Source organism: Trichechus manatus, unplaced genomic scaffold (genome assembly GCF_000243295.1).
Source record: "Trichechus manatus latirostris isolate Lorelei unplaced genomic scaffold, TriManLat1.0 scaffold00053, whole genome shotgun sequence".
NCBI classification, from domain to species: Eukaryota; Metazoa; Chordata; class Mammalia; order Sirenia; family Trichechidae; genus Trichechus; species Trichechus manatus.
The window spans coordinates 8,139,002-8,163,474 of NW_004443989.1; the positions used below are offsets into that span (position 1 = coordinate 8,139,002).

Below are 24,473 nucleotides of genomic sequence, written 5' to 3' on the forward strand. Positions count from 1 at the left end.
TTAGAAATGTCAAATGTAATTGTTGACAGTCTTCCTGTATTAATTACTTCCTCTGAAATAATGTAACTACAGTAGTCACAGAGTAACTCTTGGGATCATGTAGAGCTTAAGTAAAGTGGCCTTGTTTTGAATTTTTTTCCCTCTGTCATATCTCCTATTTAGGGATTTACTTTATAAAAATGATAAAGTATATTCAATTTGTCATAAGTTAAATACAGTACCACAAAAATCCCTTTAATGGGTGTGCTTTCCAGCATAGACACTGTTATTTTTAAGCAGCATTTAACCAAGTGAGATTCTAGCTTCATTGAAAGATCTACTGGTGTTTTTATAATAGAATTTGACTTGCGTTAGTATCAACTGGCTCTACTAACAGAGTAAATTTCATGTTTCTCATATTTACTTTTGGGAAAGAGGGAGAAGAACAATTCAGGTACTACATCTATTCTTAAGATAATATCCACAGCCAGTTTTTTAATCCCAAGTTCATTATTTCTGATAGCCACATTACTGTGCTGTCTGCTCAAGTCTATGGTTAATAAATGGTAACTAATTTTTATATAACCAGAAATGAAATACAAATTAGGAATGTTAATCACCTGTGAAAGAAGACTGAGAATCGTATGTAAGACATTTTGAAATGAAATTAGAGCCAGAGCTGATTACTCGTAGACAGCTTACCCATTATATTCACCTTCTTGGTGGCAGGGTTACCTTCTCATCTCTGTATAGATTATTTGTCAACATTTTGTTCCATTTACTGTTTCTTCCTAAGTGTGAACTCTTACTTAATAAGGAGGTAGGAAGGAAGACACATAGCAACACTAAATGTTTTGTCCTATCCCCAAGGAAGTATGAACTTAAACAGAAGAGCCTGGAAAGGGTTGAAAGGGATCCGTCTCTCAGTGAGTGGCTTGCATAGTCTAAGAGGGGATATTTGCCATTTTTCAGTTAAGGAATAACTGAGCCAGGAGGCAAGAAAAGCAAACTAGAAAATTTAATAGCTTGTGTTTGAAAATGGTTGCCAAACATTAGACATACCCATATTCAAGAGTAAGTATGACATACACAAGTACTGTAGGGATGATCTATACTATTGCCTCCTTCATTAGCATAGATAATCAAGACTTGATGGTACATATGATGTTTGGAAGTAAACACTTGCTTTTAATGAATGTTAAACTTTTCTTGGGTCTTTCCTAAAGAACATTTGTTATATCCCAAACCTAAATTGTATCAAACACTTGCAAATCACAAATAGAGCTATTTTGTATTTTCTGTTTTGCCTTTAAAAATGTGTGTCAGTATATTCTTTTTTAAAGGAGTGTAAAGAATCCTGGATAAGCAGAGAGACTAGACCAAATGTCCAAATCAAATTAGTCAAAATTCCAGTGAAGGAAAACTAGATAAACTGAGATCTTTGACAGCTCTAAGAATTTAATTCTGTTCTATGAGGAAATTAAAGTATCTATGTAGGAATGTCATTTATTGTGAATTGTTAGTCAAAACCCATTTAATATATGATTTTGCACAGTAATATTATGTCCAAAACATGAGAGCAACACAGGCCATTACAAGTTGGGTCTGCTCAGAATGATGAATTACTGCGCTCGTATATATTTTTGCTGTAAATGAAAATATAAGACTAATCTTTGTAGTTTTGGTGGTTTATAAATTGTATGTATACTTCCCCTCTTGGGAAATGGTTTCTCAAATATTTTACATTTCCTCTTCAAACTCTCTAAAGTAGCAAAGGCAATGATAATATATCATTGTCTAAGTTTAAAAAAAAAAAAAAAAAGTATAGCACCTCTTTCCAGGAATTTATGCTAGTGGATTGAGAGCTCAATCCATATTTGAGTCAATATGTGTATTTCCTCGCTAATGTTTATGATATGTCCCTATTGTATAGAACGAAATTGAGACTTCTCCATTTATAAAACAAGTTGATCTATAACCAGTGGGCAGTGGTACAGTTTGGTCAGTCTGCTGTCCTCCTTCTGGTTAGATAACCCAAGATAGCATGTGTTCTTCAAAAGTGGTGGTAATGAGGAAAGGGAAAGCACTTGAAGAATGTTCTGAACAGTTAGAAAGATGACAGAAAAGCAGGGCAACAAGGTCAGAATGTCAATTATGGGCCAGTTATTGAGCCTTAGAAATATCAGTGAATGTTCTGCACCTTGCATTTTCATAGATTTTAAATGGTAATATGACTGTAAATCCTAATTTTAGTAAAGCAAAATTTAATACATGAAATATGTGTAAGAGTAATCATAGCTTATATTGACATAAAAGTTTATAATGCTAGTATCACCATTGAGTTCATAAATCATTTCTGTTAAGTAGTTTGTGGCAACACATGTCAGCTAGCCATGTGTCTTGAGATAAAGGATATTAAAGCTTAACTTTAATTCAGCCATTTAATATCTGAGCTATTACAAAAGTGAAGACACCAGTTTCAATTTTGTGTCTTCTTTGTGGTGTGGAGTCATTCAGTCATTCTGTACCAGAACACCTTTCTGGGCAGCCCCACCAGCTGCTCTATGAGAAAGATTCATGGATTAGGCCATCTTCCCAAAGTTGTATCTAAATAGATCTAAGTAGTACATTACACCAACAGTGACAAATTGAAAATAAGGCCTCTGAGAGGTGGGATGGGTATTAAGTTAGTCAGTCATCTTCTGATTATTTGCCCTTAAAGAAGGTGAAGTGAAATAGATAAACCAACAGTAGTTACTTTGGAATGCAGGTCATATTTAAAGTTTCAGCCTCAAATGCCTGGCCTTCTCTGCCTTTTAGTCCTTTGTGGCCACCCTTCCCAGTGCTTGATCCTTTTCACTTCCACAGCTATAGTGCTATTTGAACTTCAGGCCAGGAATCAAATGGAAATGGTGATGTTGTTATAAAAGGAACTTAAGTAGAGCAAAAAGTGATACTAGAAAATTGAAAGCAGTGTTCATACTGGCTTGTGTATAAATCAAGAATAATAGACTTTTGTAGTAGTTGGTTTTATTCATTTTGACAGAATTCAGTTCAGTAATAGTGTTGACTATTTACAAAGAATTAGAATAGCTTTGCACCAGTGTTCTTTCACTACAAGGTAAAAGAAGAGGAGCTCACTGATGAACTTTGTTAAGTGTTTATTGTCTGGTTTAGTTTGTGGTAATTGGAATTATTTAGCGGGGAGAGGGAAGCTCAATGTACAATATGTTAGAAAACTGAACGTTTATATTTTTTGGAAATTAGTTTTTAAGAAAAAATCCTAGACAATAAGGTAATAAATCTTAATTTTTCACAATCTTTTATTTCTTTTGAAATGGAACTTTTTGAAACTTTATTTTTTAAATAATTTTATTAATTTTATTGAGAACATACACAGCAAAACGTACACCAGTTCAACAATTTCTACATGTACAGTTTAGTGACATTGATTAGAAATGGAACTTTATTAATGTATATTCACAAAATGTTCAAAACTGTAAGGAATTTAAGCTAACTTATTTTTTCTTGGAACTCCACAAATTGTTAGTTTTCCCAAACGTCCATAAATTAATTTCTTTTTCCTTCTCTTTCCACCTGTATTAGCTCTTTATTTTAGAATCAGGATTATTGAGTGTCTGCGATGAGCTGTCTACCATGCTAGATGCTTTCTATACATTATTTACATTATTGCTAATTCTCACTATAGCTGTGCAAGGTGCAGCTATCTCTGGGCTTCAGGTGAGGAGTTAAGTGATCTGCTCCAGGTCGCAAAACGAAGTAAGTACAGAGCCGGGGTTTGAACCCAAGTGTTTCTGATTTGTGTGCCTGGGCTCTTGCCCTTATCCTTTTCCACGGAGCCTCTCCTGTAGACTTTCTGAACTATGTTGTAAAACTAGACCTTTAAAGCCCATTAGGTCACTGCTACCAAACTTAAGTGGAGTCACTTGCCATGACCTACACCTTTAATCACCAGATGTTTAATTCATCCCATATTATTGTCTAATGAGCAACATGAGGATATTGTCTTGAAGGAGCTTCCTGTCCAAGGAAGAAGATACACATTGCTAATACAAGGTAGATAGCAATGATACCTGCTACCATGGAGATACACGGTGTTACAATCTTCGGGGCCTTCAGGGAAGAGACTTACCCGTCAGTCTTTGTTTGACAGTAGGATTTTGGCTCATTGGAAGATACAGCAGAGCAATCCTGTATTTTAGCTTATGGAAGATTTGCCACGGTAGAGAAAACTTTTCTAAAATAACAGCATAATCATTTAGAAAAACCTAGGTTGTTCAGTGTCTCTTGTCTGTTTTCTAAGTTTGTGAAGCTCTACTTTTAAGATTAGTATACCGGAAGGCTGTTTCAAAGAGTGGTGAAGCTTGGAAAGACGGTAGTTCAGGACATTGTCTTAATAAATGTACTGAGTGACCTTTTGCTCTGCATAATGTTTTGGGGTGTTTTACTTTTTTGATTTTGCAGATAAAAATCTACCTTGAATGTGTCAGAATCAACTCAGTGGCAGTGGGTTTGGTTTGGTTATACATATATATAATAACATTATATAATCTTTTGATAACCCAATTATTATCTCCTTTGAGTTTTTTGTTGACACCATGTGTTTTTGCTAATAGAAGGCATGCTGATGAAAGGACCAATTCAAAATTAAAAAAAAAAATCTACCTTGAATGTTCTGTTACTTGGCAGTTATGAAACAAACCACTAGGTGATGCTGAAAGACTTGAACTCAACATTGTGGAAGCTAAACAGTTGGTTTTTACCTCCCTGCTCCTCAAAATAAGCAAACCAAAAGTAATGGCTACAAGCTGGCATTGATTCGAGGGAAGGATTGATGTGAAAACTAAAGGTTTCTGCTCATCAGTAGTGTTGTTCCCCAGTAAATGTTGGAAAGTAGTCATCTTAAATTGGATGCATTCTCTGACTCCACAGAGCTTGACTGTTGGATAGTCCAGGCTGTGCCAATGATTCTGGGCCTGTGGCTCAGCTGAGACACAAGGAGATGGGCTTCCAAATGGAGCTTAGGCAGCTAGTTCTTGATTTATTTTGCTCCTACTTCCCTTTTGAGATTGGGGTTAGCCTTGTCATAATGATTTTTTTTTAATTTACAAGATCTGAATTCAAAATATTCTTACCAGTTTTTGGACCATTTGTAAACATGTTTTTGCCCTTGTTAAAACAATTGGCATAGAAAGGGAGTTTCAGATAGATCTTGTACTGACAGCAGGGAATGAGTTTGTGTGTGTTGACATTTGAATTTTGCAAATTAATATCTGTATTTGACTAGTGCTTAAGTCCAGAGCCTGCCTGTATAACAGTGTTTTAGAAAAGAAAGACTTCTTTTCTTTGAGTGATACCTTAGATGGATACTAATATCAAAAGTATTCCTAATTAATTTTTCTTTCCTAGTACACAGTTTAAAAATAAAGGGTGCAGTGTGGTATGGCCACCAGATTGTGAATCTCAGGCCCTGGATGTCCTATGCACGCCCTGGGTGGTCACGGGCAATCTATTTAATCCTTCTGAGCCTCAGTTTCCTTACTGGTGAACAGGGCTAGTGGTACTAGGATTAAATGTAGCCAGTTAACACTTGTAGATTGCAAAGCACATGGTAAGTGTAGAAAGTGCCTAGTAAATTGTAGTTAATCATGACTGTAAGATTCATAATGGGACATAGGGAGACCTTGTCTCGTTTTTAAGCATTTCTGTTGGTTAACTGTATAAAGATGGCATTCGCAGCTGTCTTACAACTATGAAGAGGTATAATGTCACAAGGTTAATCTGAGGATAAGAAGTCAGGTTTGTTTCTAAACAGAATAAAGGAAATACAGTGTACAAAACAGTCCCCAAATTGGACTTCTAATGGAAAAATACAGTTTAATTAGTAGGGGACAGCCGTCCCAAAGAGGAGTATCTTTACTCACTGAACTGTCACTGAGCACCCACTAGGCTGTATTGCATGCACTCTTTGTTGCCGGGATTCAGAAGTGAATGAGATTCAGGTTCTGGACATCAGCACCTTCATAGCTGGTGTCTGAGGGACTTGCATTGTTAATGAGGTGTATCTGGCAATCAGTGTTTTGAGAAGAAAGGACTGTATCTTTGAAATCTATTCTCTAATACTTGTCTGTGTTTTTTTTTTTTTTAGTTTTTTTTATTGTAGTTCAAGTGAAAGTTTACATTTCAAGTTAGTTTCTCATACAAAAGTTTATACATACATTGTTATGTGACCCTAATTGCTCTCCGTATTCTGTGACAGGACACTCCTCCTTTCCCCCCCTGATTTCCCATATCCATTCAACCAGCTCCTGACCCTCTCCACCTTCCCATCTCACCTCCGGACAGAAGCTGCCCATTTAGTCTCATATATCAACTTGAGCTAAGAAGCACACTCCTTTATCTATGGTTTTTAAAAGTTTTCTGTTTCTTATTAAAATAGATAGTTCTTGTGATCTCTCGTTATATTCCCACAGGAGGATAAATACATGTTGGTGTTTGGGAAAATTACTAATTTGAAAAAAAAAATTATTTAATAATGCACATGCTGTTGAACTGAACATAACTTTACCAATAGCAACAAATACCTTTTCTTTGGAGGTATGCTTTATTGAAGAGATTAACTCTCCCCAGAGTAGAGCGTAAGAATTGATAAAATTGTTGTTCACTAGATGTCATTAATTTCTTAAATATGCTTCTTCAATCTTTCAGAGTTATTGGAGACTGTAACCCTAATACATAAACCAGTGTCATTGCAACCCCGTGGGCTGATCAATAAAGGAAACTGGTGCTACATTAATGCTGTATCCTTCTCGGACGCTGTCCCCAAAGCCGCTCACTTCCTGCAGTGTTCTCTTCCTTGGGTGCATTTGACTTAGTTCAGCGTCCATGGAGCATCTAACCCAAATCCTGAATCCTAAAACTTGATTCATTAGAAACGAGGTTATCCCTTACCAAAACAAAAGAGAGAATCAGGCCAAGTTTTGGTCTCATTAGAATGGTCCTAGTAGGACAGAGTGACCTCTTAAAACTGGAAATTGGCTTTAGTTCATTTGATTTTCTTGGTTGAATCAAGTTCTTGTATATAAGCTAATGATTGCATAGTAAATCCTTATGTGGGTAAGGCAGTTATCCTGGTGATTATTTGCTTTATTCCTTTTTGTGTTTACACATCTAGGTAGTTCAGTGTCCTTGGTTTCTTTAGTTTTTATATACTCGTGTGTTTAATGTGCCTTTAAGATGTTTGGTGTGTCTGTTTCATTTCCTTTACGCTTCCTTACTGCCAATATTTAGACGCTGCAGGCATTGGTTGCTTGCCCTCCAATGTATCACCTGATGAAGTTCATTCCTGTGTATTCCAAAGCGCAACGGCCTTGTACATCAACACCCATGATAGATAGCTTGTAAGTAAGGCATTTAAAAAGGTATTAAGGGGGTGGTTTTTCCCTTCTGATAATTAGAATTTGAATAGCTTACGAAAGTTCTTGATTTCTCGCAAATGGGTCCTATGATTCTTTTTTTTTTTTTTTAAATAAATGGAATTGGAGCATTGTTTGTCTGTGTTCTTCAGATTCAGTAGAAGACGTTTCTGTGTTTATTAGCATCTGTCACTTAAATACACCAGAAACTTTTATAGAAAAGATTTAAGAACTCACTAGCTACAAGACCACTGGTAACTAAAGTCTACTGTGTTAATATTAATGTTCTGCTTAGCCATCAAGGATCTTTAGTAAAAGTATGTCTTTTTTTAACGCATTATTTAACTTTTTTTTTTCTTTTCATACTTAGTGTTCGGTTAATGAATGAGTTCACTAATATGCCAGTACCTCCAAAACCCAGGCAAGGTGAGTAAATATGCAGTCTCCCGAGACCATTACATACTGGGAGTTACAGAGTCAAGTGACTGAATTTGGTAAATTCAGACATGTTGGAAAGAAGATACAGGTTGCTGCCCCGATGCTGTTCTCAACGTTCTAGTGGGAAGTTTTGATGACTTTGCGTTTCATCATATAAAGATACCTTGTAATTCTGAAAATCTGTGTCCTGTTTCCATTTTAGCTCTTGGGGATAAAATCATGAGGGACATCCGCCCTGGAGCTGCCTTTGAGCCCACGTATATTTATAGACTCCTGACAGTGATCAAGTCGAGCCTGTCTGAAAAGGTTTGGGACCATCAAATGTAGCCAGTATGAAGTGTTACTTGCATGAGGCTCTGGTTACTGTTACTTATTCCAAGCTTGCCCTCTCTTTCAAGTGCTGCAGTATGTTGGGTGTTCAGGAGTAGATCAGGGCTTATTATGGAGTCAAGTGCTTGGGTGAATGGAAAGCATGTACTGTTGATAATCACCATCGTAATCAGAGCTAACTTATGTAGTGTTTGTGTGCTGGGTACTGTTTAATTACTTTACATATGTTAGCTTATTCAACCTTATGAATAAGTATTCTTGTCTCATTTTGACAGTTGAGAAAAGTGCAGTCACTGTCCAGTGTCAGAGAATAAAATGGCAAGTCTGGCTTTAGAGTCAGTTCTCTTAACCACTGTATTGTTCTCTACCTTGAGTACAAACCAAAATCAGCAAAGGGAAAAGGCATGTGGGACAAAGCCCCAGGGAGCCAGATGCACACTCCCAAGGGCCCTCTCCATGTGGAGTCACACAGGACATGCTTCATTCCTTAGCAGGGAGTTGTGACGACACATATGAGATGTTGTCTACCAGGGAAGTACGTTAAGGCTTAGCGTTCGGGGTTTTTATTGGGGGCTGATCACACAGACACCGGTCGCTAGTAGAGTTTTTTCAAACATCATTTGAGCCCCTTCCCTTCTAGATTCCCATAATTACAGGCAGTGGAGGCATACCAGACTGCTCATTTCAACTCACAGTGAGAATGAGAACCCCTGGGCATGTCAGTGTGGTGGCTTAGGCGTCTAGCTCTTGCTCTTCTACTTCATTTAAGCAAAAAAAGCAACTCTTAAATAACATTTTTATTATAAAGCTAACGTATATTTATTGTAGGAAAAAATTTTAAATACAGAAAAACGTAAATAAACATCCTCTTTAGTTCCACTGTCTAGAGATGAACTGTTTAATCTGTTTTTTTTTTTCCTGGGGTCTCAACTATCTCAAGAAAAAAAATCTTTTTAAAAAAATGTACTTTACATTAAATTTTCTTCAGAATTTCAGAGGGGGTAAGTTTGAATATGCAGGTACTATCTACTCTGTCAACCTTGAACAGTAATCAGTTAAAATCAGTGTAATCATATTTGACCTTTTCAGGGCCGACAAGAAGATGCTGAGGAATACTTAGGCTTTATTCTCAATGGACTTCATGAGGAAATGTTGAATCTAAAGAAACTTCTCTCACCAAATAACGAAAGTAGGTTGTGTCATAAGTATTTGCTACATAATTGTGTGAGAACATTTTCTTAAGAATTATTTTTAAACAAATGCTGGATGCTCATAGATAAGTTGCTTTCTTCCCCCACCCCCACCCCAGTATTCATCTGCCCTTCACAATCACTTATTTACTGATTAAGATAACTAGTTATTTTTACAGAGGGCAGTGGTGATTCAGTGGTAGAATTCTTGCCTTCTGTGCAGCAGATCTGAGTTTGATTACCAGCCAATAACCCTCAAAGTGCAGCCACTACCTGTCTGTCAGTGGAGGCTTTCATGTTGCTGTGGTGCTGAACAGTTTTCAGCAGAGCTTCCAGAACAAGACTACGAAGAAGTAAAAACCCTATGTGTCACAACAGTCGGATCCCATTGTACATAGGGTTGCTGTGAGTTGGGGGCTGGCTTGATGGCAGCTAACAACAAGAAGTTGTTTTTACCTTGCCTATTATGTCCCATTGAAAATGTTATATTTGAATAAATAAGAACTGCTTTTTTTTCTTCAACTTTTAATTAGGAAAATGATGAAACATACAGAAAAGCCAAAAGAATAGTTCAATGAATATGTGTATGTAACTGCTAGATTCTGCAACTGTTAACATGTTATCATTATTTCTCTTTCTCTACACACACACACACAAACACACACATACACTATATATATGTACACATTTTTTCCTGAGTGATTCAAGATTAAGTTGCAGATAACAGTACACTGCACCTTTAAATGCTAAAGTATGCATCTCCTAAAGATAAGGATACTCTCCTACATAACAACAAGTTATGTTAAGAAAGATAACAGTATCGTATTTTTAGGAAAATAACGTGTGCATGTTGTTCGTTTTTGCATACCACACAAACCCCTCCCCTGTGCATTATTTTCATAAGCATGCTATATCCGTATTTTTTTACATGTTACTGGCTTCAGTTTCTTTTTTTTTGTCCGATGGATTTAATGTTGAGTCTTTGTCTTGGTGGCTGTTGATGCGGAGATTTGATTCCTAGAAGCCCAGACCCTCACCAGCCTACCCTCGAGTTTCTAAAGCAGTCCCTCTCCCGGCAGAATTCCTTCCCTGCTCTGCAAATTGCTTTCTCCAATGCAGGAAGAAATCACTTTTTCTGCCCGGGAAATAGCGTTTGCCAGGGCAGCTGGCCCCTGCCCAGGAGGTGCATGAATCTGTGCACATGACTGGAGAGGCCGATCAGACGGGCAAGCCGGTGTGCCGCACACATTGCAACCCACTGTCCAGCTGGCCGGCCACTGCGTTCAGGCCTTTTGAATCTCTTGCCTGTGCGGTGAGTGAGAGCCGCAGGTGCAGAGGGGTCACGTGTCCCTTGCTTGGCTGAGACAGGTCTGACAGGCCACCCAGGGGCCCCGAAGGGCCGGGGCAGTGCGCACCACTCCTATACCGTCCTGCCGCCCAGCTTCACGTAGGGCTGGCACCGTGGCTCCTGGAGATGCTCAGGCAATGTCACCCACCTGCTGCGTGACCAGCTTGTGCTCAAGCTGTGGCAGCCCCACGCACAGTCCTCCACCTGACCCTCCACAAGTCTCCAGCATGGCATACCTGGGCGCAAATCAACTACAAGGAACTGCATCGCTCTCAGGCCCAACTGCGAACTGCCCCAGAGCAAATGCACGGTTTCAGTTGTTTATTTTCTGAGTACCAAGGGTACTACCAAACTTAATCCATGACTTCTTGACCATGGCTTATACTTTTTTCAAATAAGTATCATCAAATTAACATTTTCTGACTATTGAATGAAGGTGAATGAGGCTGAAATTCACTTCTGAAAATGTTACGAGACATACATGGTGTATGCATGGGTGTGCTATACCGGAACTTTTTACATAATGTCATCATTTCGGTGCATTGTGTGTGCGCGTTTACGTGGGCACATTATTTGCTAAAATTGTGGTAATTTACTTATTTAATAAAGTCTACTTTCCAGTCAAGCTTTGGAGTTCTCCAGTTGTCCCAAGAATACCTTTTATATTCAGTAAAGTTGCACGTTTGCATTTGTTTGTAAGTAAATTTTAATCTAGAACACACCCTGATTTTGTTTTTAAAACTATAAATTGACAAATCTATTTAGGTGGTTCATGCTGAACCTTTTTATTCGGACTGTTGCTGTAAATAGCCTAAGCAGACTCTCTACTTTTCAGAACTTACTGTTTCCAATGGACCCAAAAGCCACTTGGTAAATGAAGAAGAGCAGGAAGAACAAGGCGAAGGAAGTGAGGACGAATGGGAGCAAGTGGGCCCCAGAAATAAGACTTCGGTCACTCGGCAGGCGGATTTTGTTCAGACCCCAATCACTGGCATTTTTGGTGGACACATCAGGTTTATGCTTTTCTGGAATAATTTAGTACTTGCCTTTTCCAGGATTTTGCCATTTTGATAAAGTGGGAAGGTGTAGGACTTGTCCTAAGTAACTTTGAATCGGTGGTTTGCCTTTACAATTCCCTGCCTGCTCGTCTCTTGCGTTTCCTGATGCTTCTTCTCTTACTGGCCCCACTGCTCTCACCCTGCCCAGGATGGCATTCATGCAGAGGGCAGCGAGTGCCTCTCACCCTTTCTCCACCCACACTCAATTCCTTCAGTCCAGCTGATCACAGCTCAATGAGAAGAGAAAAGCAAATTCATTGAAATACATGTTTTTTGTTAAGAGGAAAAATCCATTAATCCAAATGTATCTGATTGGAGGAATTTTAGGCACCGTAACCAAGTGAAGTCAAAACATTAAACAAGCATGAAGAGACATATTTTTAAAGGGGACAGCATTGCATAGGCAGGAATACTTGGAGGCCTGAGTCAGGGCCCCTTAAACCAGCTGCCTTTTGCTGGCTCACGAGGTCCCCCTAAGAATGTTTATTTATGTTAGAGCCTTTCGATACCATGATGTGGAATTCAGTAAAACATGTACCGTCTCCCAGGAGGTTTACTCACCAGAAGTACTAAGAGAACCTCATTCTAACATAATTTCCTCTCTGAAGGCCTCTCAGCATATAACCTACAAGGGTGGTATTTTAGTGAGACTCTTAACATATTTTTTGTCCCAAATGCTGTGTATCTGAAAGAAATAATGCCCTTTTCAAGGCTTCAGGAGTTAATTTACTCTTCCATCTCTGCTCTAAAACAACTTCGATTGACCAATTTCAACAGGCTAGTAAAAACCTCAGAAAATATGCACAGACTCACTCAGAAGCAAGTTAATGAACCTGTTTAGGGCTGTGTTTAGAAGTCAGTCAGCAATGTGTCCTTGAACGAGTCATTTCTGTGCTCTTTGCTGTCATCTTTGTGTCCTGGAATGACTCTGTGTCATCTATGTGGTCAGTCACTGCTGCTGCTCCACAGCTGTAACTGGCTTTTGCTGGATTTGGTTCCTTGGGATGGACTATGTTGGGGAAGGAGGCAGGCTGGTGTCCAGGTTTGCTAACAGCAGTGTGAGAAGGCTGTCTGTGTCTTTAAGTGTCTGTTAAGCCAGCAGCCTGAATGTTAAGATTCTTGGAACACTCACTGAGAGATGGGAGAGGGGATAACGGAACGGCTCAGATGTATATGAGCACCATTTGGGGCATAAGTGGGGTATCATTGCAAGGCCACAGATGGCTAACACTACCCAAAGATCCCAGATTTGTCTAAGAATGACCAGGAAGAACACAATCCACTTTGGAAAAATTACTAGCTTTGCTTGAGTGACTGTCATGGCCACTAGCCTTGGCCTCTGTGGGTCTTTGTATTGAAATTGGTTGTTAACAATTCTTTTTGAAAAATGGTAAAGCAAAGATAAGAAATTACCTCAGAATTTAGGAGGAACTTCTTTTCTATTTATCGCAGCTGTCATGAAGCATGATTCTTTATTCAGACAAGTTGAAAGATTATCTTCTAAAATTCAGGCCCTCCAGGTATTTGTTCAGTTTCCCCAGAAAGACCAGCACGTTTCCCCACCCATTTCTCTGTAATAAATTACGGGCCTTTGTAGTGAAGAAGGTTGTTTCTTGATTTCTTCATCAATTTTAATGACTAGTTTTCCCACTGTTCCTCTTTGGAACCAAGGGTGTAGCTGTCACTTAAGTCTTTATACTGAAAAGGAATGTGGAGATACTTTGTAATAGCTTGTGTTGGGGAGGAGCCCTGGTGGTGCAGTGGTTAAGTGTTCGACTGCTAACCGAAGGGTTGGTTGTTTGAACCTGCCAGCCACTTTGCAGGAGAAAGACTTGGCAGTCTGTTCTATAAAGGTTTACAGCCTTGGAAACCCTATGGGGGCAGTTCTGCTCTGTCCTGTAGGGCTGCTGTGAGTTGAAATCAATTGGCAGCAATGGGTTTGGTTTGGTGTGTGTGTGTGTGTGTGTGTGTCTGTTGGAAGCAATGTATGTCAAACACTGGGCTGAAAAGCTTTTAACCTGCTATTCACAGCATCTGTTCTCTGAAGCCTGAATACCTACCCACACCCATTTTATTCCCTTTATAAACTAGGTCACTCAGACTGCAGAAATAGAATCCCTTGTTGAACTACTGGAATGTTTCCTTACTGAGGCTAAATGAGAGATGGCCCGAGCACACAATCTTTACTCAGAGAAACTTAGAAAAAGAAAAGTGAAATGAAAAACCAGCTAAGAAAACAAAGCTGAATGGGTACTTTTCTTCTTAGAAGGGTAGTAGCCATTTTTCCTGGAATGTTAACTTGTTTTTTATTATACACACCCTACTCCCACTTCTTTTTTTTTAAAGTCAGTTATATAGGGGGAGAATGCCATTAAAAATATTCAACTTGAGATCCCCCCTGTTTTATTAGACCAGGCTATAATACTTTGAGAAAACAAAAAGTGAGCATTTTGAGACTGTAGCAAAATAGCCTCAATTATTTAACTGGTGTGTTAAATAATAATGTGGGGTGGAGGTGAAAGAATTTGGAAGACAAAGTATGGTTTCTTCCAGACCATTTGAGTTGAGAAAATTTACTAACAGCTAGACTATGTTGTTAGAAACACTTACATGGTATTCATCAGAAGTCTTTCAATTCAGTGTATTTTTGGTTTTCTTTCTGGTCTTCTAAAAGTGATATTGAAAAATCTTATTTTGAATGTCCATTCTTCTTTTGTTAGTTCATCTTAAAGGAAAGTGAGTATAGGCGTGGTCTCTTAAATTTTTTGTTTTTGTTTTCACTTCTTAGGTCTGTGGTTTACCAGCAAAGTTCAAAAGAATCTGCCACGCTGCAGCCGTTCTTCACATTGCAGTTGGACATCCAGTCTGACAAGATACGCACCGTCCAGGATGCATTGGAAAGCTTGGTGGCAAGAGAGTCTGTCCAAGGTTACACCACAAAAACCAAACAAGAGGTATATACAAAGTTGGTCTTAAACTTTTATACTGAGGCACTCACCTGATGTGGTGGGAAGAACATAGAGTTAGGAATCAGAGGAAATAGATTTTAGTTCTACCACTTAAATCAGTTGCTTAACTTTTCTGGACTGAAATTTTCCACATTTTTTGAATGAAATGATTGAAGCAGATGATCCCAAAAATCTCTTTTAGCTCTAAATTCATGTAATGTGAGGTGATGTCTCCTTTTGGGTTATTTATCCTTTGCTGCATTTAATTTCTGGTAATTTAATCATGATGTCACAAAATTAATACCACCTCTGACAGGCTGAAGAGCTTATTTACATTCATTGTATCCTAGGGCACTATCTTCATTAGATTAGTTAGGCTATAAAAGAGATGCTACACACATTCTGGTTTGTGTTTTGATTGTAGATTGTCAAGGATGTGAAAACTATAAAGTAGTTGTTCTGATTGCTATTACTTTTTGATTAGATATGAAAAGGATGAACTCTTAGTCATTCAGTCTGCGCAATTCAGAAGAGTAGGAGACTAGCTGAGTGGTGTTCTTTGTCATGTTAGAAATCAGGCCCTGTCAACTCAGGAGGGATTGGCAATATTCTGCTTTAACTGGTTTTAAAGTAGAGTAAGAGCTTGCTAGTTATTGGCTAGCCACATGTGGCAGTTGATGCGTTTTCTGCTTTACAGTTAAGAACTTCTGTTAGTTACTTATATGTGTTAGACTGTGGCAGTGAATTCATAAAAATGAGTTGGGGAGATGAATGCAGGCTAGTTATGGGCAGTATTTATTGAACAGTTTATAGTATTCCTGTAAAGTTTTATTTAAATAACAGGGCAGTTTATGGCAGCTATGAAGCATTATTTTCAGATGAAATAAGACGTCCCAACATAGAAAACCTACCACCGTGTTGTATGGCTGAGGTAGACCTGTTCTTGTCTTGCGGCTTGTTCTCTAAATATGGAAGCGCAAAAGTAGGACATGGGGACCTTTAGTACATCTGAGTGTCTCCTCTTTGGGCTGGTGAATCCAGACACTCTTGGGGGAACTGCAATAGTCATGCCTCATCTCCCACCATATTTTCTGACTTTCTTCTCGTGGACAATTTTGTTTTTGTTTTTGTTTTTTTAAAAAAGAAAAAGTAGTAAGAGCCAGAGACAGACACTTGGCAGTCGGCTTAAGTGAATGAGCTGAGAAGAGCCTGGCAGTGGAACTTAATGGAAGAGAGAGAGAGATGGTGGATGTTTGTTGTTGTTTGGTGTGGTTAGGTGTGTGTATTTGGCTGTGGGTGATTTTGTCAACTTGACTCATTTCTATGGCAGCTGTGACTCTCTAGAGATGGGATTACTGTCCCTGGCAGCTGTAGCCACAATTCTTGCTTTCTCTCTTCTTTCATCCAAACCGTGGGAGTCTTTAGCCACTGGTCTTGCTGGGGAGATATTTAGCCTTTCCCTAGGCTACCCAAGAAAGACGCTTTTCATGATACATCTGTTATTCTTTCTACTGCAATCAAATTTCAAGTTTGAGTCAGAAGAAGGGGGGTGGTTGAGATGGCCATAGTTGTTGGCCTAACTAATGTTAGAGAGTGGTGAGGAAAGGCTGATTTATTCTATATAAATTTGAATTGAATTAAATTTGAATTTGGTTTAAAGGACAGCTTCAAGAGAGAAGTGGCATTTTGGTGAAGCCTTGAAATATGAGAAAGAATGATGCTACCTGTTCCGGCTGTGTGATTGTGGTAGTGTATTATCAGATGAGATCAAGAGCATTTGTAAAAACAGATGATTGAGGAAGGAAGATGTTGGCTAGCTTGTAGGAAAATCTGTGAAGAGCAAATAACACTTTCTTGAATGTGATTTTTTAAATTTACTTTTTAAAATACTGAGTTTACTTTTTATTATTTTTTAGGTCAAAAGTCTTTTCTGAGAACACATGGAGGTTCATGAGAAAATACGACTGTACAAAATATGCTATATAGGAGAAGTCTGGTTTTATTAGTGCTTAGAAAGTGCCTCAGTTTATCTGGAAATCCAAAATGCAAATGTAAATAAAAAGTTGAGATTAGCCACTTACTGAACTGACTGAAGATTTTAGAGTCATAGATCTCTAAAAAGCACCCAAGATTTACCTTGGTCCAGCTCTCATGATTTGCAAGTTAGGAAACGAGCCATGGAAACTAGAGTCATCTCTGGTTAACTGTTGAGCTGTGTTCACACTTTTCATTAGTTCACAAATACTTCTTGAGTGTGCTAGGTTGTAAACACGATGGGAATAGGAGGAAGCACAAAGCTTGATTTCCACACCCAGGGGTCTTCGTCTAGGTAAGAAGGCAGGCATGGCTTGTAAACCCAAGTAGTGCTAATGGCTGTGCTTGGTGTCCTTAAAAAACTTTCAACCAGAGATGAATATAGGCCCCTGAAAGTTTTTTTATTATTTTATATATGCTTCTGGTTTTTGGATTATTTCTTTTAAAAATACTTCTAGTAACAGTGTTCTCCAAATAAATACAAAAAGCATGAAATGGTTTATAAGTACAGAGAACTATAAATGAAAGGATTAAATATTATTTGGAAGAAGCATTTTAATTTAAAAAAAAACCTAGCTGTGTTTCAAAGCAGCACTCATTAGACCCGTGAACGTACTTCAGGGACATATTAAATTGATAAAAGTGAAACTGTTATAAAACTAACTGACATCAGTTTAATAAATACTATGACAGTTATTAAAAAACAGGTTACTCACTGCTGTTGAGTCAATTCCGACTCATAGCGATCCTATAGGAAAGAGTAGAACTGGCCCATGGGGTTTCCAAGGCTGAAAACTTTATGGAAGCAGACTGCCACATCTTTCTCCCGTGGAATGGCTGGTGGGTTCGAACTGCCAACCTTTTGATTAGCAGCCAAGTATTTTAACCACTGTGCCACCAGGGCTCATTATAAGCAGGTTAATATGTACATAATTGAAGGTACTGCTAAGTTAGCTTTTTTATTTTCATGTCATGTTGTTGTTAATGCAACAGAACAAAGGTTCTTAACCTGGAGTTCATGGGTGGGCTTCCTGGAGCGCAGGGAGCCTGTACAGCTGTGTTATGGGGATGTGTGCATTCTTCTAAGAGTGTCAGTAGCTTTGTTAGAGTCTCAGAAGATTCTGTGACACAACAACGGTTAAGCACTGCCTCAGAACCTGAGAGGAGTCGCCGCGCAGAGTTGGGAACTGGAGATGGCCGTGTCTGCTGCCTTGAGTAAGACAGGTGATGTGTCCTTGTGTGTTTTGTGTCTTAGGTGGAGATAAGTCGAAGAGTGACTCTGGAAAAACTGCCTCCTGTCCTTGTGTTACACCTTAAACGATTTGTTTATGAGAAGACTGGTGGATGTCAGAAGCTCATCAAAAATATCGAATATCCTGTGGACTTAGAAATTAGCAAAGGTAATATACAAAGCAGAAATCATGGTGAGGATACTTCTGGAAATCTGTAAGTTTAGCATGTTGGCATTTACTGTATGATGTCGAGATTAAGAATGTTCTGTTTCTCGACTTTTAATAGATCTTTATATTAAAATTCTTATTCAAAGGGCTTCTTAAAAATAAAGGCAAAACCTAATAAACCATGTAATCTTACTAGATTGGAAAAATAGGAGCTTTTCATCTTCAAAAAGAGCATGATTTTTCTATTTAGATTGCATTTTTGCTCAGTCAGTGGTTAAAAGCCTACAGTTTGAATATGGTTAGTGCTTTTTTTTTTAATAACTAGTTCTTATTGTACCAGCAAATGACTATTCTCACAGATGTTAATGACCTCTCTGATTCTGCTTCTGCAGTTCTTCATCATGTAATTCAATAATATTTAGGCATTTTATTGATCAATGTTACATAATAATTCCCCTTCCACTAAGTAAATACATTAACAGCACTGTTAGGCAGCATGGTTGAGAATGTTCCCCACAGGCCATTGGTGCCCCTCTGGCCCCTGGCTGCAGTGACGCATGTTAAATCTGTGGCACTTGATTAGCTGTGCATCTTCCGTCAGGTCACCGAGAGCCCAGCAGTGTCAGCACACTTCGGAAGCAGTTTGAAAGAGCACCAAGTTAAAGTTGTCTTGCTGAAAGCAAATCTTGAAGAAAAAATGTCCTCGATAGCTTCAGGATTTGTGTAAAATGTATTTTACAACACTGATGCTTGAGTGGGAATGTAACAAGCTAGAGGGGATTCTAAAAATGTCAAGATGCCTGGAGAGCAGAAGAGAGAACATCGGACACTGTCTCTAGTCTTGCAGGAGGAATAAACCTCTTTCCTTCCCACCCCACAGCACAGCACGCCCACATTCCACTCCCACTTTCCAATCACGGTGACTTGGAATATAGTCAGCTGAGTCCATACCCTGGCTACATTGTGGTACCGTTATCTCCAGATGCAAACACGATCTTTTCCTACTCCGTTGGGGTCGTCCCTTGTCAGCTAATAGGCTGATGTCAGTCTCCTTCTGCCAGTTTTATTTTCCATCCATCCTCTCACTTTTCCAGTGCTTTCATCATTCATAGACAGGGTGTTTTTCTGATCCCCTTTGAGATGCAGAAAGGGAGAAAAAGATGCTGTTATGAGAATCCAGAAATGGATGGCCCTTCTTGTTTTGCTTTGGCCGCCTGTGAAGCTTAGATGCAGTCCTGTGCCTTCATGCGCCCCAAGTCAGCCCTCCGTACTGACTTGTACATTTTCCTACCCGGATTTTATTAGTGGATGTTTTCTTGCTTGTCATGTGTATTTTTGTATCAGCTGCCACCTCAAATGCTTCATAGAAAGAAAAGTGAGTGGAGACCAGTTTTGTCCCTTTGCTTCTGTTACTCTGACCCTTTCCTGCAAGTCCTTTTGATACATTGGAGCTGTTGATATTTTGTTTTTCAGAACTGCTTTCTCCAGGGGTCAAAAATAAGAATTTTAAATGCCACAGAACCTATAGGCTGTTTGCAGGTAAGTCAATTTGTACATTACTTCCTTTTCCAAAGCAGTGTTAAAATAGCTTATACACAGATACAATTCTGCTGTCATTCCACCAAACACTGAGAATAGATCACTCTGTTGCGATCCCTGTGGACTTCTCCTGAAATTTCTAAGTTAGGAAGTCATTTAAGAATGTGTGTTTTTCCTGAAATTTAGTGTTTGGATTTTGACAGAAAGTGTCTTGGCCCTGAGCTGACCCAGCTTAGAATGGCCATTTCTGTCTTTGAGTCTTATGAAAAATGAGCTTTGTGCTGCTTGGTTGGCCCCTTGAGAACATGGCCTTTCGCTGCTGCAGTGTGGCACCTGTGTGATGACGGTGCTGTGGAGTTGCCATGTCATCTAGTCCCCCTCCAAGCTGGGTTAGGGGACCGCTTCTCGAACCCGTGTCCCCTATATCGTCTTCCACGCAGTGCTCTCAGGCGTGCGTGAGAAGCTGGTGTGAGCTCCCCAGGCCCTTGGCTGCCAGACTCCTCCATGCCTGGCAGGTCTCCCAGGGGTGAGCAGCAACCCCAACTCCCAGAACTCCTCCACCCTGGTAGAACCTCCTTCTTGTCCTGGCTCAGAGCTGCCTACGATACCAGTTTTTCTTCTACACCTTCTGTCCTTCCTTCCTTCCTGCTTTCTCTGACATAGCCTTGGTCTGTTATACCTTTGAGTATCTCTTTTGCTTGTTGCCGTTTTGCTTGCTCTTCTAACTGTTAGAATTTTCTGGCTTCTCTGTCATCTGTCCTTTCGTATTGCTTTTTGTGAGCCTGTTTCTATTTTTATAGTAAAACTACAATTTATTGACCCTCATTTATCAAACTGTTCTACTAGATGGCCTTTCACATATCACCTCATTTATTTATTATAACTGCCCTGAGAGATGAGGGATGGTATCCCCATTTTAAAAAGCAACAAACTGAAACTCGGAAGGGAAATTTACCAAATAGATTTGTGACCTCAAGTGGCAGAGCAGGATTTCAAACTTCTCTCTCCCAAGATTTCAGGAAGTTTGTTTGGCCAGTTGGAGAGGTCCCTGTGCCACATTGGAAGGTCACTCACACAGGCTTTTGGGCCCAGCCTTCACTTCCTACCAGTCACCGTTCCTTTTATCGTTCTCTTTGCCCCTAAGGCAGTTGATCCCGGCCCTTCCCAGCCTGCTAGGACCCAGACAAGTGGCTCTAGGCCCCTCGCTCTTAGGAGTATCTCCAGCCCATTCCTCTCCCTGCCTTGGAGCGGAAGCTCAGAGACTTCGGTTGGTTCTCACACTCTGCTCCCTACCTAGCCAAGACCAGTGGGGTCCCAGGGTCCAGCCTGGCTTCCTCAAGTTTGCCACTGAGGTCCCCGTGGGTGATGAAGTGCTTCTTTGCCTTCTCCCAGCACCTCTCCCGTGGGGCCCTTGAAGAGGAAGGCTGATGATCAAGGGTGGGGTGCAGGAATTCCTGGTCCCCTGGATAAGCACTGTCAGGCGGCTCAACCACAGCATACATGCACACTGCCCACCCCCCACCCCGGACTGCTCACCGGGGCTGCTGTCACCTGCACCTTGAAGCCTCAGCTGATTTGAGTCATCTGATCCATTCTGATCTCAGAAATAAGGTCACTGCACTGGTTACAATTTTCTGTAAAATTTGAGTGAAAAAATACTTTTTAAAAAAATAGCTCTGATTGTTGACTAAAAAGAACTAGTTAGCAAAGTACGTGAGCTTTGTTAAAGTTATTGATTCTGCGTTCTGTTCCTGTCAGTTGGGGTGACCAGGTATGTGTGACACGTTACCATATTAAGTAGTCACCTGGGCTGCTGCTTACAAAACTTTAATGTTTGAGTGCTGTTCTATTTTGGATTCTTAGAATGGAGGTGTCTTCTTTATAGGAAATATAAATTGGTTAAACCCCCAGCTCCTTCAAATTCAAATTTTAAAACAGAACTCTTACCCAAATCAGTTAGGCCTTCCAGGTGAAAATCGAAGGCAGAAGTCCCCAGATGACTCTGGGGCGGGGAATGCTGGTGGCCCGTGTGCTTCCGCACCCTGGGGCAGTCACTGGGGTCCCTGTGGCTTTGGCAGCAGAAGGCGAAGCATTGCCTCCTTGTATTGCTCACGTTGCTGGTTTTCCACCCTATCCTCCTTACAGTCTTGCTGACCCCTTGCCAGTCAGTTCGTGTTTGCCAATTGGCTGGCCAGGACCAGGGGTACAGTCCTCTCCAAAGTCCCAGCATAGAGTGTCTCTTTGTACAAAGCCACTCCCATGGCCTCGTAAGCGCTGTCTTCTAACCCCCGAGTCCCGGTTAGAGTGGATTCATGCCTCCTCGTTTGTGGAGCACACCAGAAGTGACGAGTGCTGCTAGAGTTGGTGACATTTGGGCTGTGTTATTGCTGCACGTCCCCACCGGTTAAGTATTGTGCCTCTCCCAAGTGCCTTTCCTTTATGCCCTTCTCTAGCCCAGCTCACCGCAGGTGCCTTGATGTATTTTCCTTCCCCCAGGCCCTTGTCTGCTCCTGGCCTGGCCCTGGCCACCCCTTCTCTCCTTCTTTGTAGAACAAGGTTGCGTCCTTGGGCTGTCTTCTAAACCTTCATTTCCTCTTCTGACAGTTATATTTGTTTTAGATCTTTGACCAAGACTTCTCGATTGAATTACAGGATTTAAAAGAAAAAAAAAAAACATGGTATTTTTTCTATTAAAATTTTATAGCAGAAAAATCGAAAATTTTTTTTTTTTTTTTAAAGAAAAGAGTAACCACTAGCACCCTCTCTGCAGGCCCCTCCACATCTGCACACCCAGGTGCCCCTAGTTAACGGTGTTGGTGCCCCTCTTTCCGGGGCCATGTGCATGCAGGGGGTGCCCTGTGTCACAGACGCTGCTCCTCAGAGAACTTGGGGTCCTCACTTTTTCACTAACATATGAGCATATTACTGCATCATCAGATGTTCTTAACATGCTAACCTACTCTGAATAATTTCATCTCATAATTCAGTTCACTGATCCTTCCTTCCAGGGAGCATTTAGTTTTTTTTTTTCATATTACCAAGATTATTGTATAACTTTTTATTGTGAATTGTTCAAGTTTTTTTTTTGTTTTTTTTTTTAACTTTAAATAGCATGGCTTTGTGTAGCTACATCTCTCTCTGTTCACCTCTTTGTCTTTGGAGGGAGCCCGGTGGGTGCCTGTAAAACGTTTGTGTGTGCTGCTCCCCTCCTCTGGTCACGGCCTTGCCCTCTCTTGCAGTGGTCTACCATCACGGGAACAGTGCGACAGGTGGCCATTACACAACAGACGTCTTCCAGATCGGTCTGAACGGCTGGCTCCGCATCGACGACCAGACGGTCAAGGTGATCACCCAGTACCAGGTGGTGAAGCCAACGGCCGAGCGCACAGCCTACCTCCTGTACTACCGCCGCGTGGACCTGCTGTAGCCCTATACCACAAGCCCGACGCTCGCTTCGCAGAATGACTCTCATGAACTTTCTCGCTCTTTAGTGGCTCTTTAGAGAGAAATTTTCTCTCTCTTTTGCAAAAATGGGCTAGAACAAAAGGAGACTCTTTGGGGTTTGTGCGCAACATATAGTGTCTGTTGACTTTTAACTTACAAATCCAAATCACTTGTTTGAAACAGACTGTCACTTGATTTAAAAAAACAAAACAAAACACAAAAACCCACCTTTCCGAAATAATGCTGATTCCTGAGATGAGGAAGGGGATTTGCATTTGATTCCCAGTCTAATCGCTTAGTAGAATAAATCCTGCACCAGCAACGACACTTGTAAATTTGTGAAAAGGAATTTTATCTTTCCTTAAAAAGTAAATTTTTTAATCCATCACACTTTCCTCCCCCACCTTTAGTTTTTGATAAATGAGAAAAATAAGCCAGTTATCAGAGGAGAAATAGTTCTCTTTCAAAAATAAATAAACACAAAAAGTAAGTTGCTGGTTCCTAACAGGAAAAATACATTTTAATAATTGTGCAATGAGAAACTGCTTACGTACGCATTGCAGATGAAATATTTGGAGTTAAGATGTTAGTCTACATAGATGGGTGATTATAACTTTATTGCCATTAAAAGATTTCAAATTGCATTCACGCTTCTGTGTACACGTAATGAAAACTGGGCAAAATAATGATGATTGATATTTCCTTAAGTCTGCTCTGTGTAATTCTGCTGTCTGCTTCCTATAATGCTGCGTCTCTAATTGTACACAGTTTAGTAATATCTAGGAGTATAAAGTTGTCGCCCATCAATAAAAATCACAAAGTTGGTTTAAAGCGTGCATATTTCTTTGAACGCAAGTGCCTTTTCTTAGTAATGGGAATTCACATGGTGGCCAGTGTACCCCCAGAATGATAGCACACAGCCCTGCAACCAGCTTGACGCGTTTGTGAAAGCAGAACTGAGACTCAGCTTATGTTAGTTTAATGTTTCCTAAGTTACTAACTGTAAAAATCTTGAGCAAGCAGAAAAGGGGAGGCGATCCCCCTCTGTTGTTTCTGTAGCCCAGAGTTTTCCAGTGTCACCAGAGCAGTGGGTTTAGATCCAGGCTGAGCAGCCCTTTGACTGAGTGCCACGGGGCAGCCTAGCAATGTCTCTGGACACACCTCAGCTTGTGGGGGGACGCCCTTCCTAGACCGAAGGCATGGGGAGAAGGTGTCTGTCCAAGGAAGGCCACCCAAACTGAGATCTTGTGCCCTTGGTCCTGGCCCCGCAGGGACGGTTCATAGCACTGTCCTGGGTCCTGGGACCCAAGGAGAGGCCGTTTTACACTC

At 40.2% G+C, this 24,473-nt stretch overlaps 1 protein-coding gene across 3 annotated transcripts in view; it reads left to right on the forward strand.

Moving 5' to 3' along the window:
- The window catches only part of USP10 (ubiquitin specific peptidase 10), a 66,793-nt gene extending 42,580 nt beyond the window's left edge, over positions 1–24,213 (forward strand). The window contains exons 5-14 of one of the 3 annotated variants that reach the window (XM_004377733.1): positions 6,709–6,800; positions 7,291–7,400; positions 7,786–7,841; positions 8,056–8,159; positions 9,273–9,372; positions 11,557–11,734; positions 14,568–14,733; positions 18,017–18,161; positions 19,635–19,700; positions 22,940–23,975. In XM_004377733.1, the coding sequence (XP_004377790.1) occupies positions 6,709–6,800; positions 7,291–7,400; positions 7,786–7,841; positions 8,056–8,159; positions 9,273–9,372; positions 11,557–11,734; positions 14,568–14,733; positions 18,017–18,161; positions 19,635–19,700; positions 22,940–23,127 (1,205 nt within the window). In that variant the 3' untranslated portion in view covers positions 23,128–23,975. The other 2 variants (XM_023732542.1, XM_023732541.1) reach the window with 2 other exon arrangements.
- The last annotated feature ends 260 nt before the right edge of the window (positions 24,214–24,473 follow it).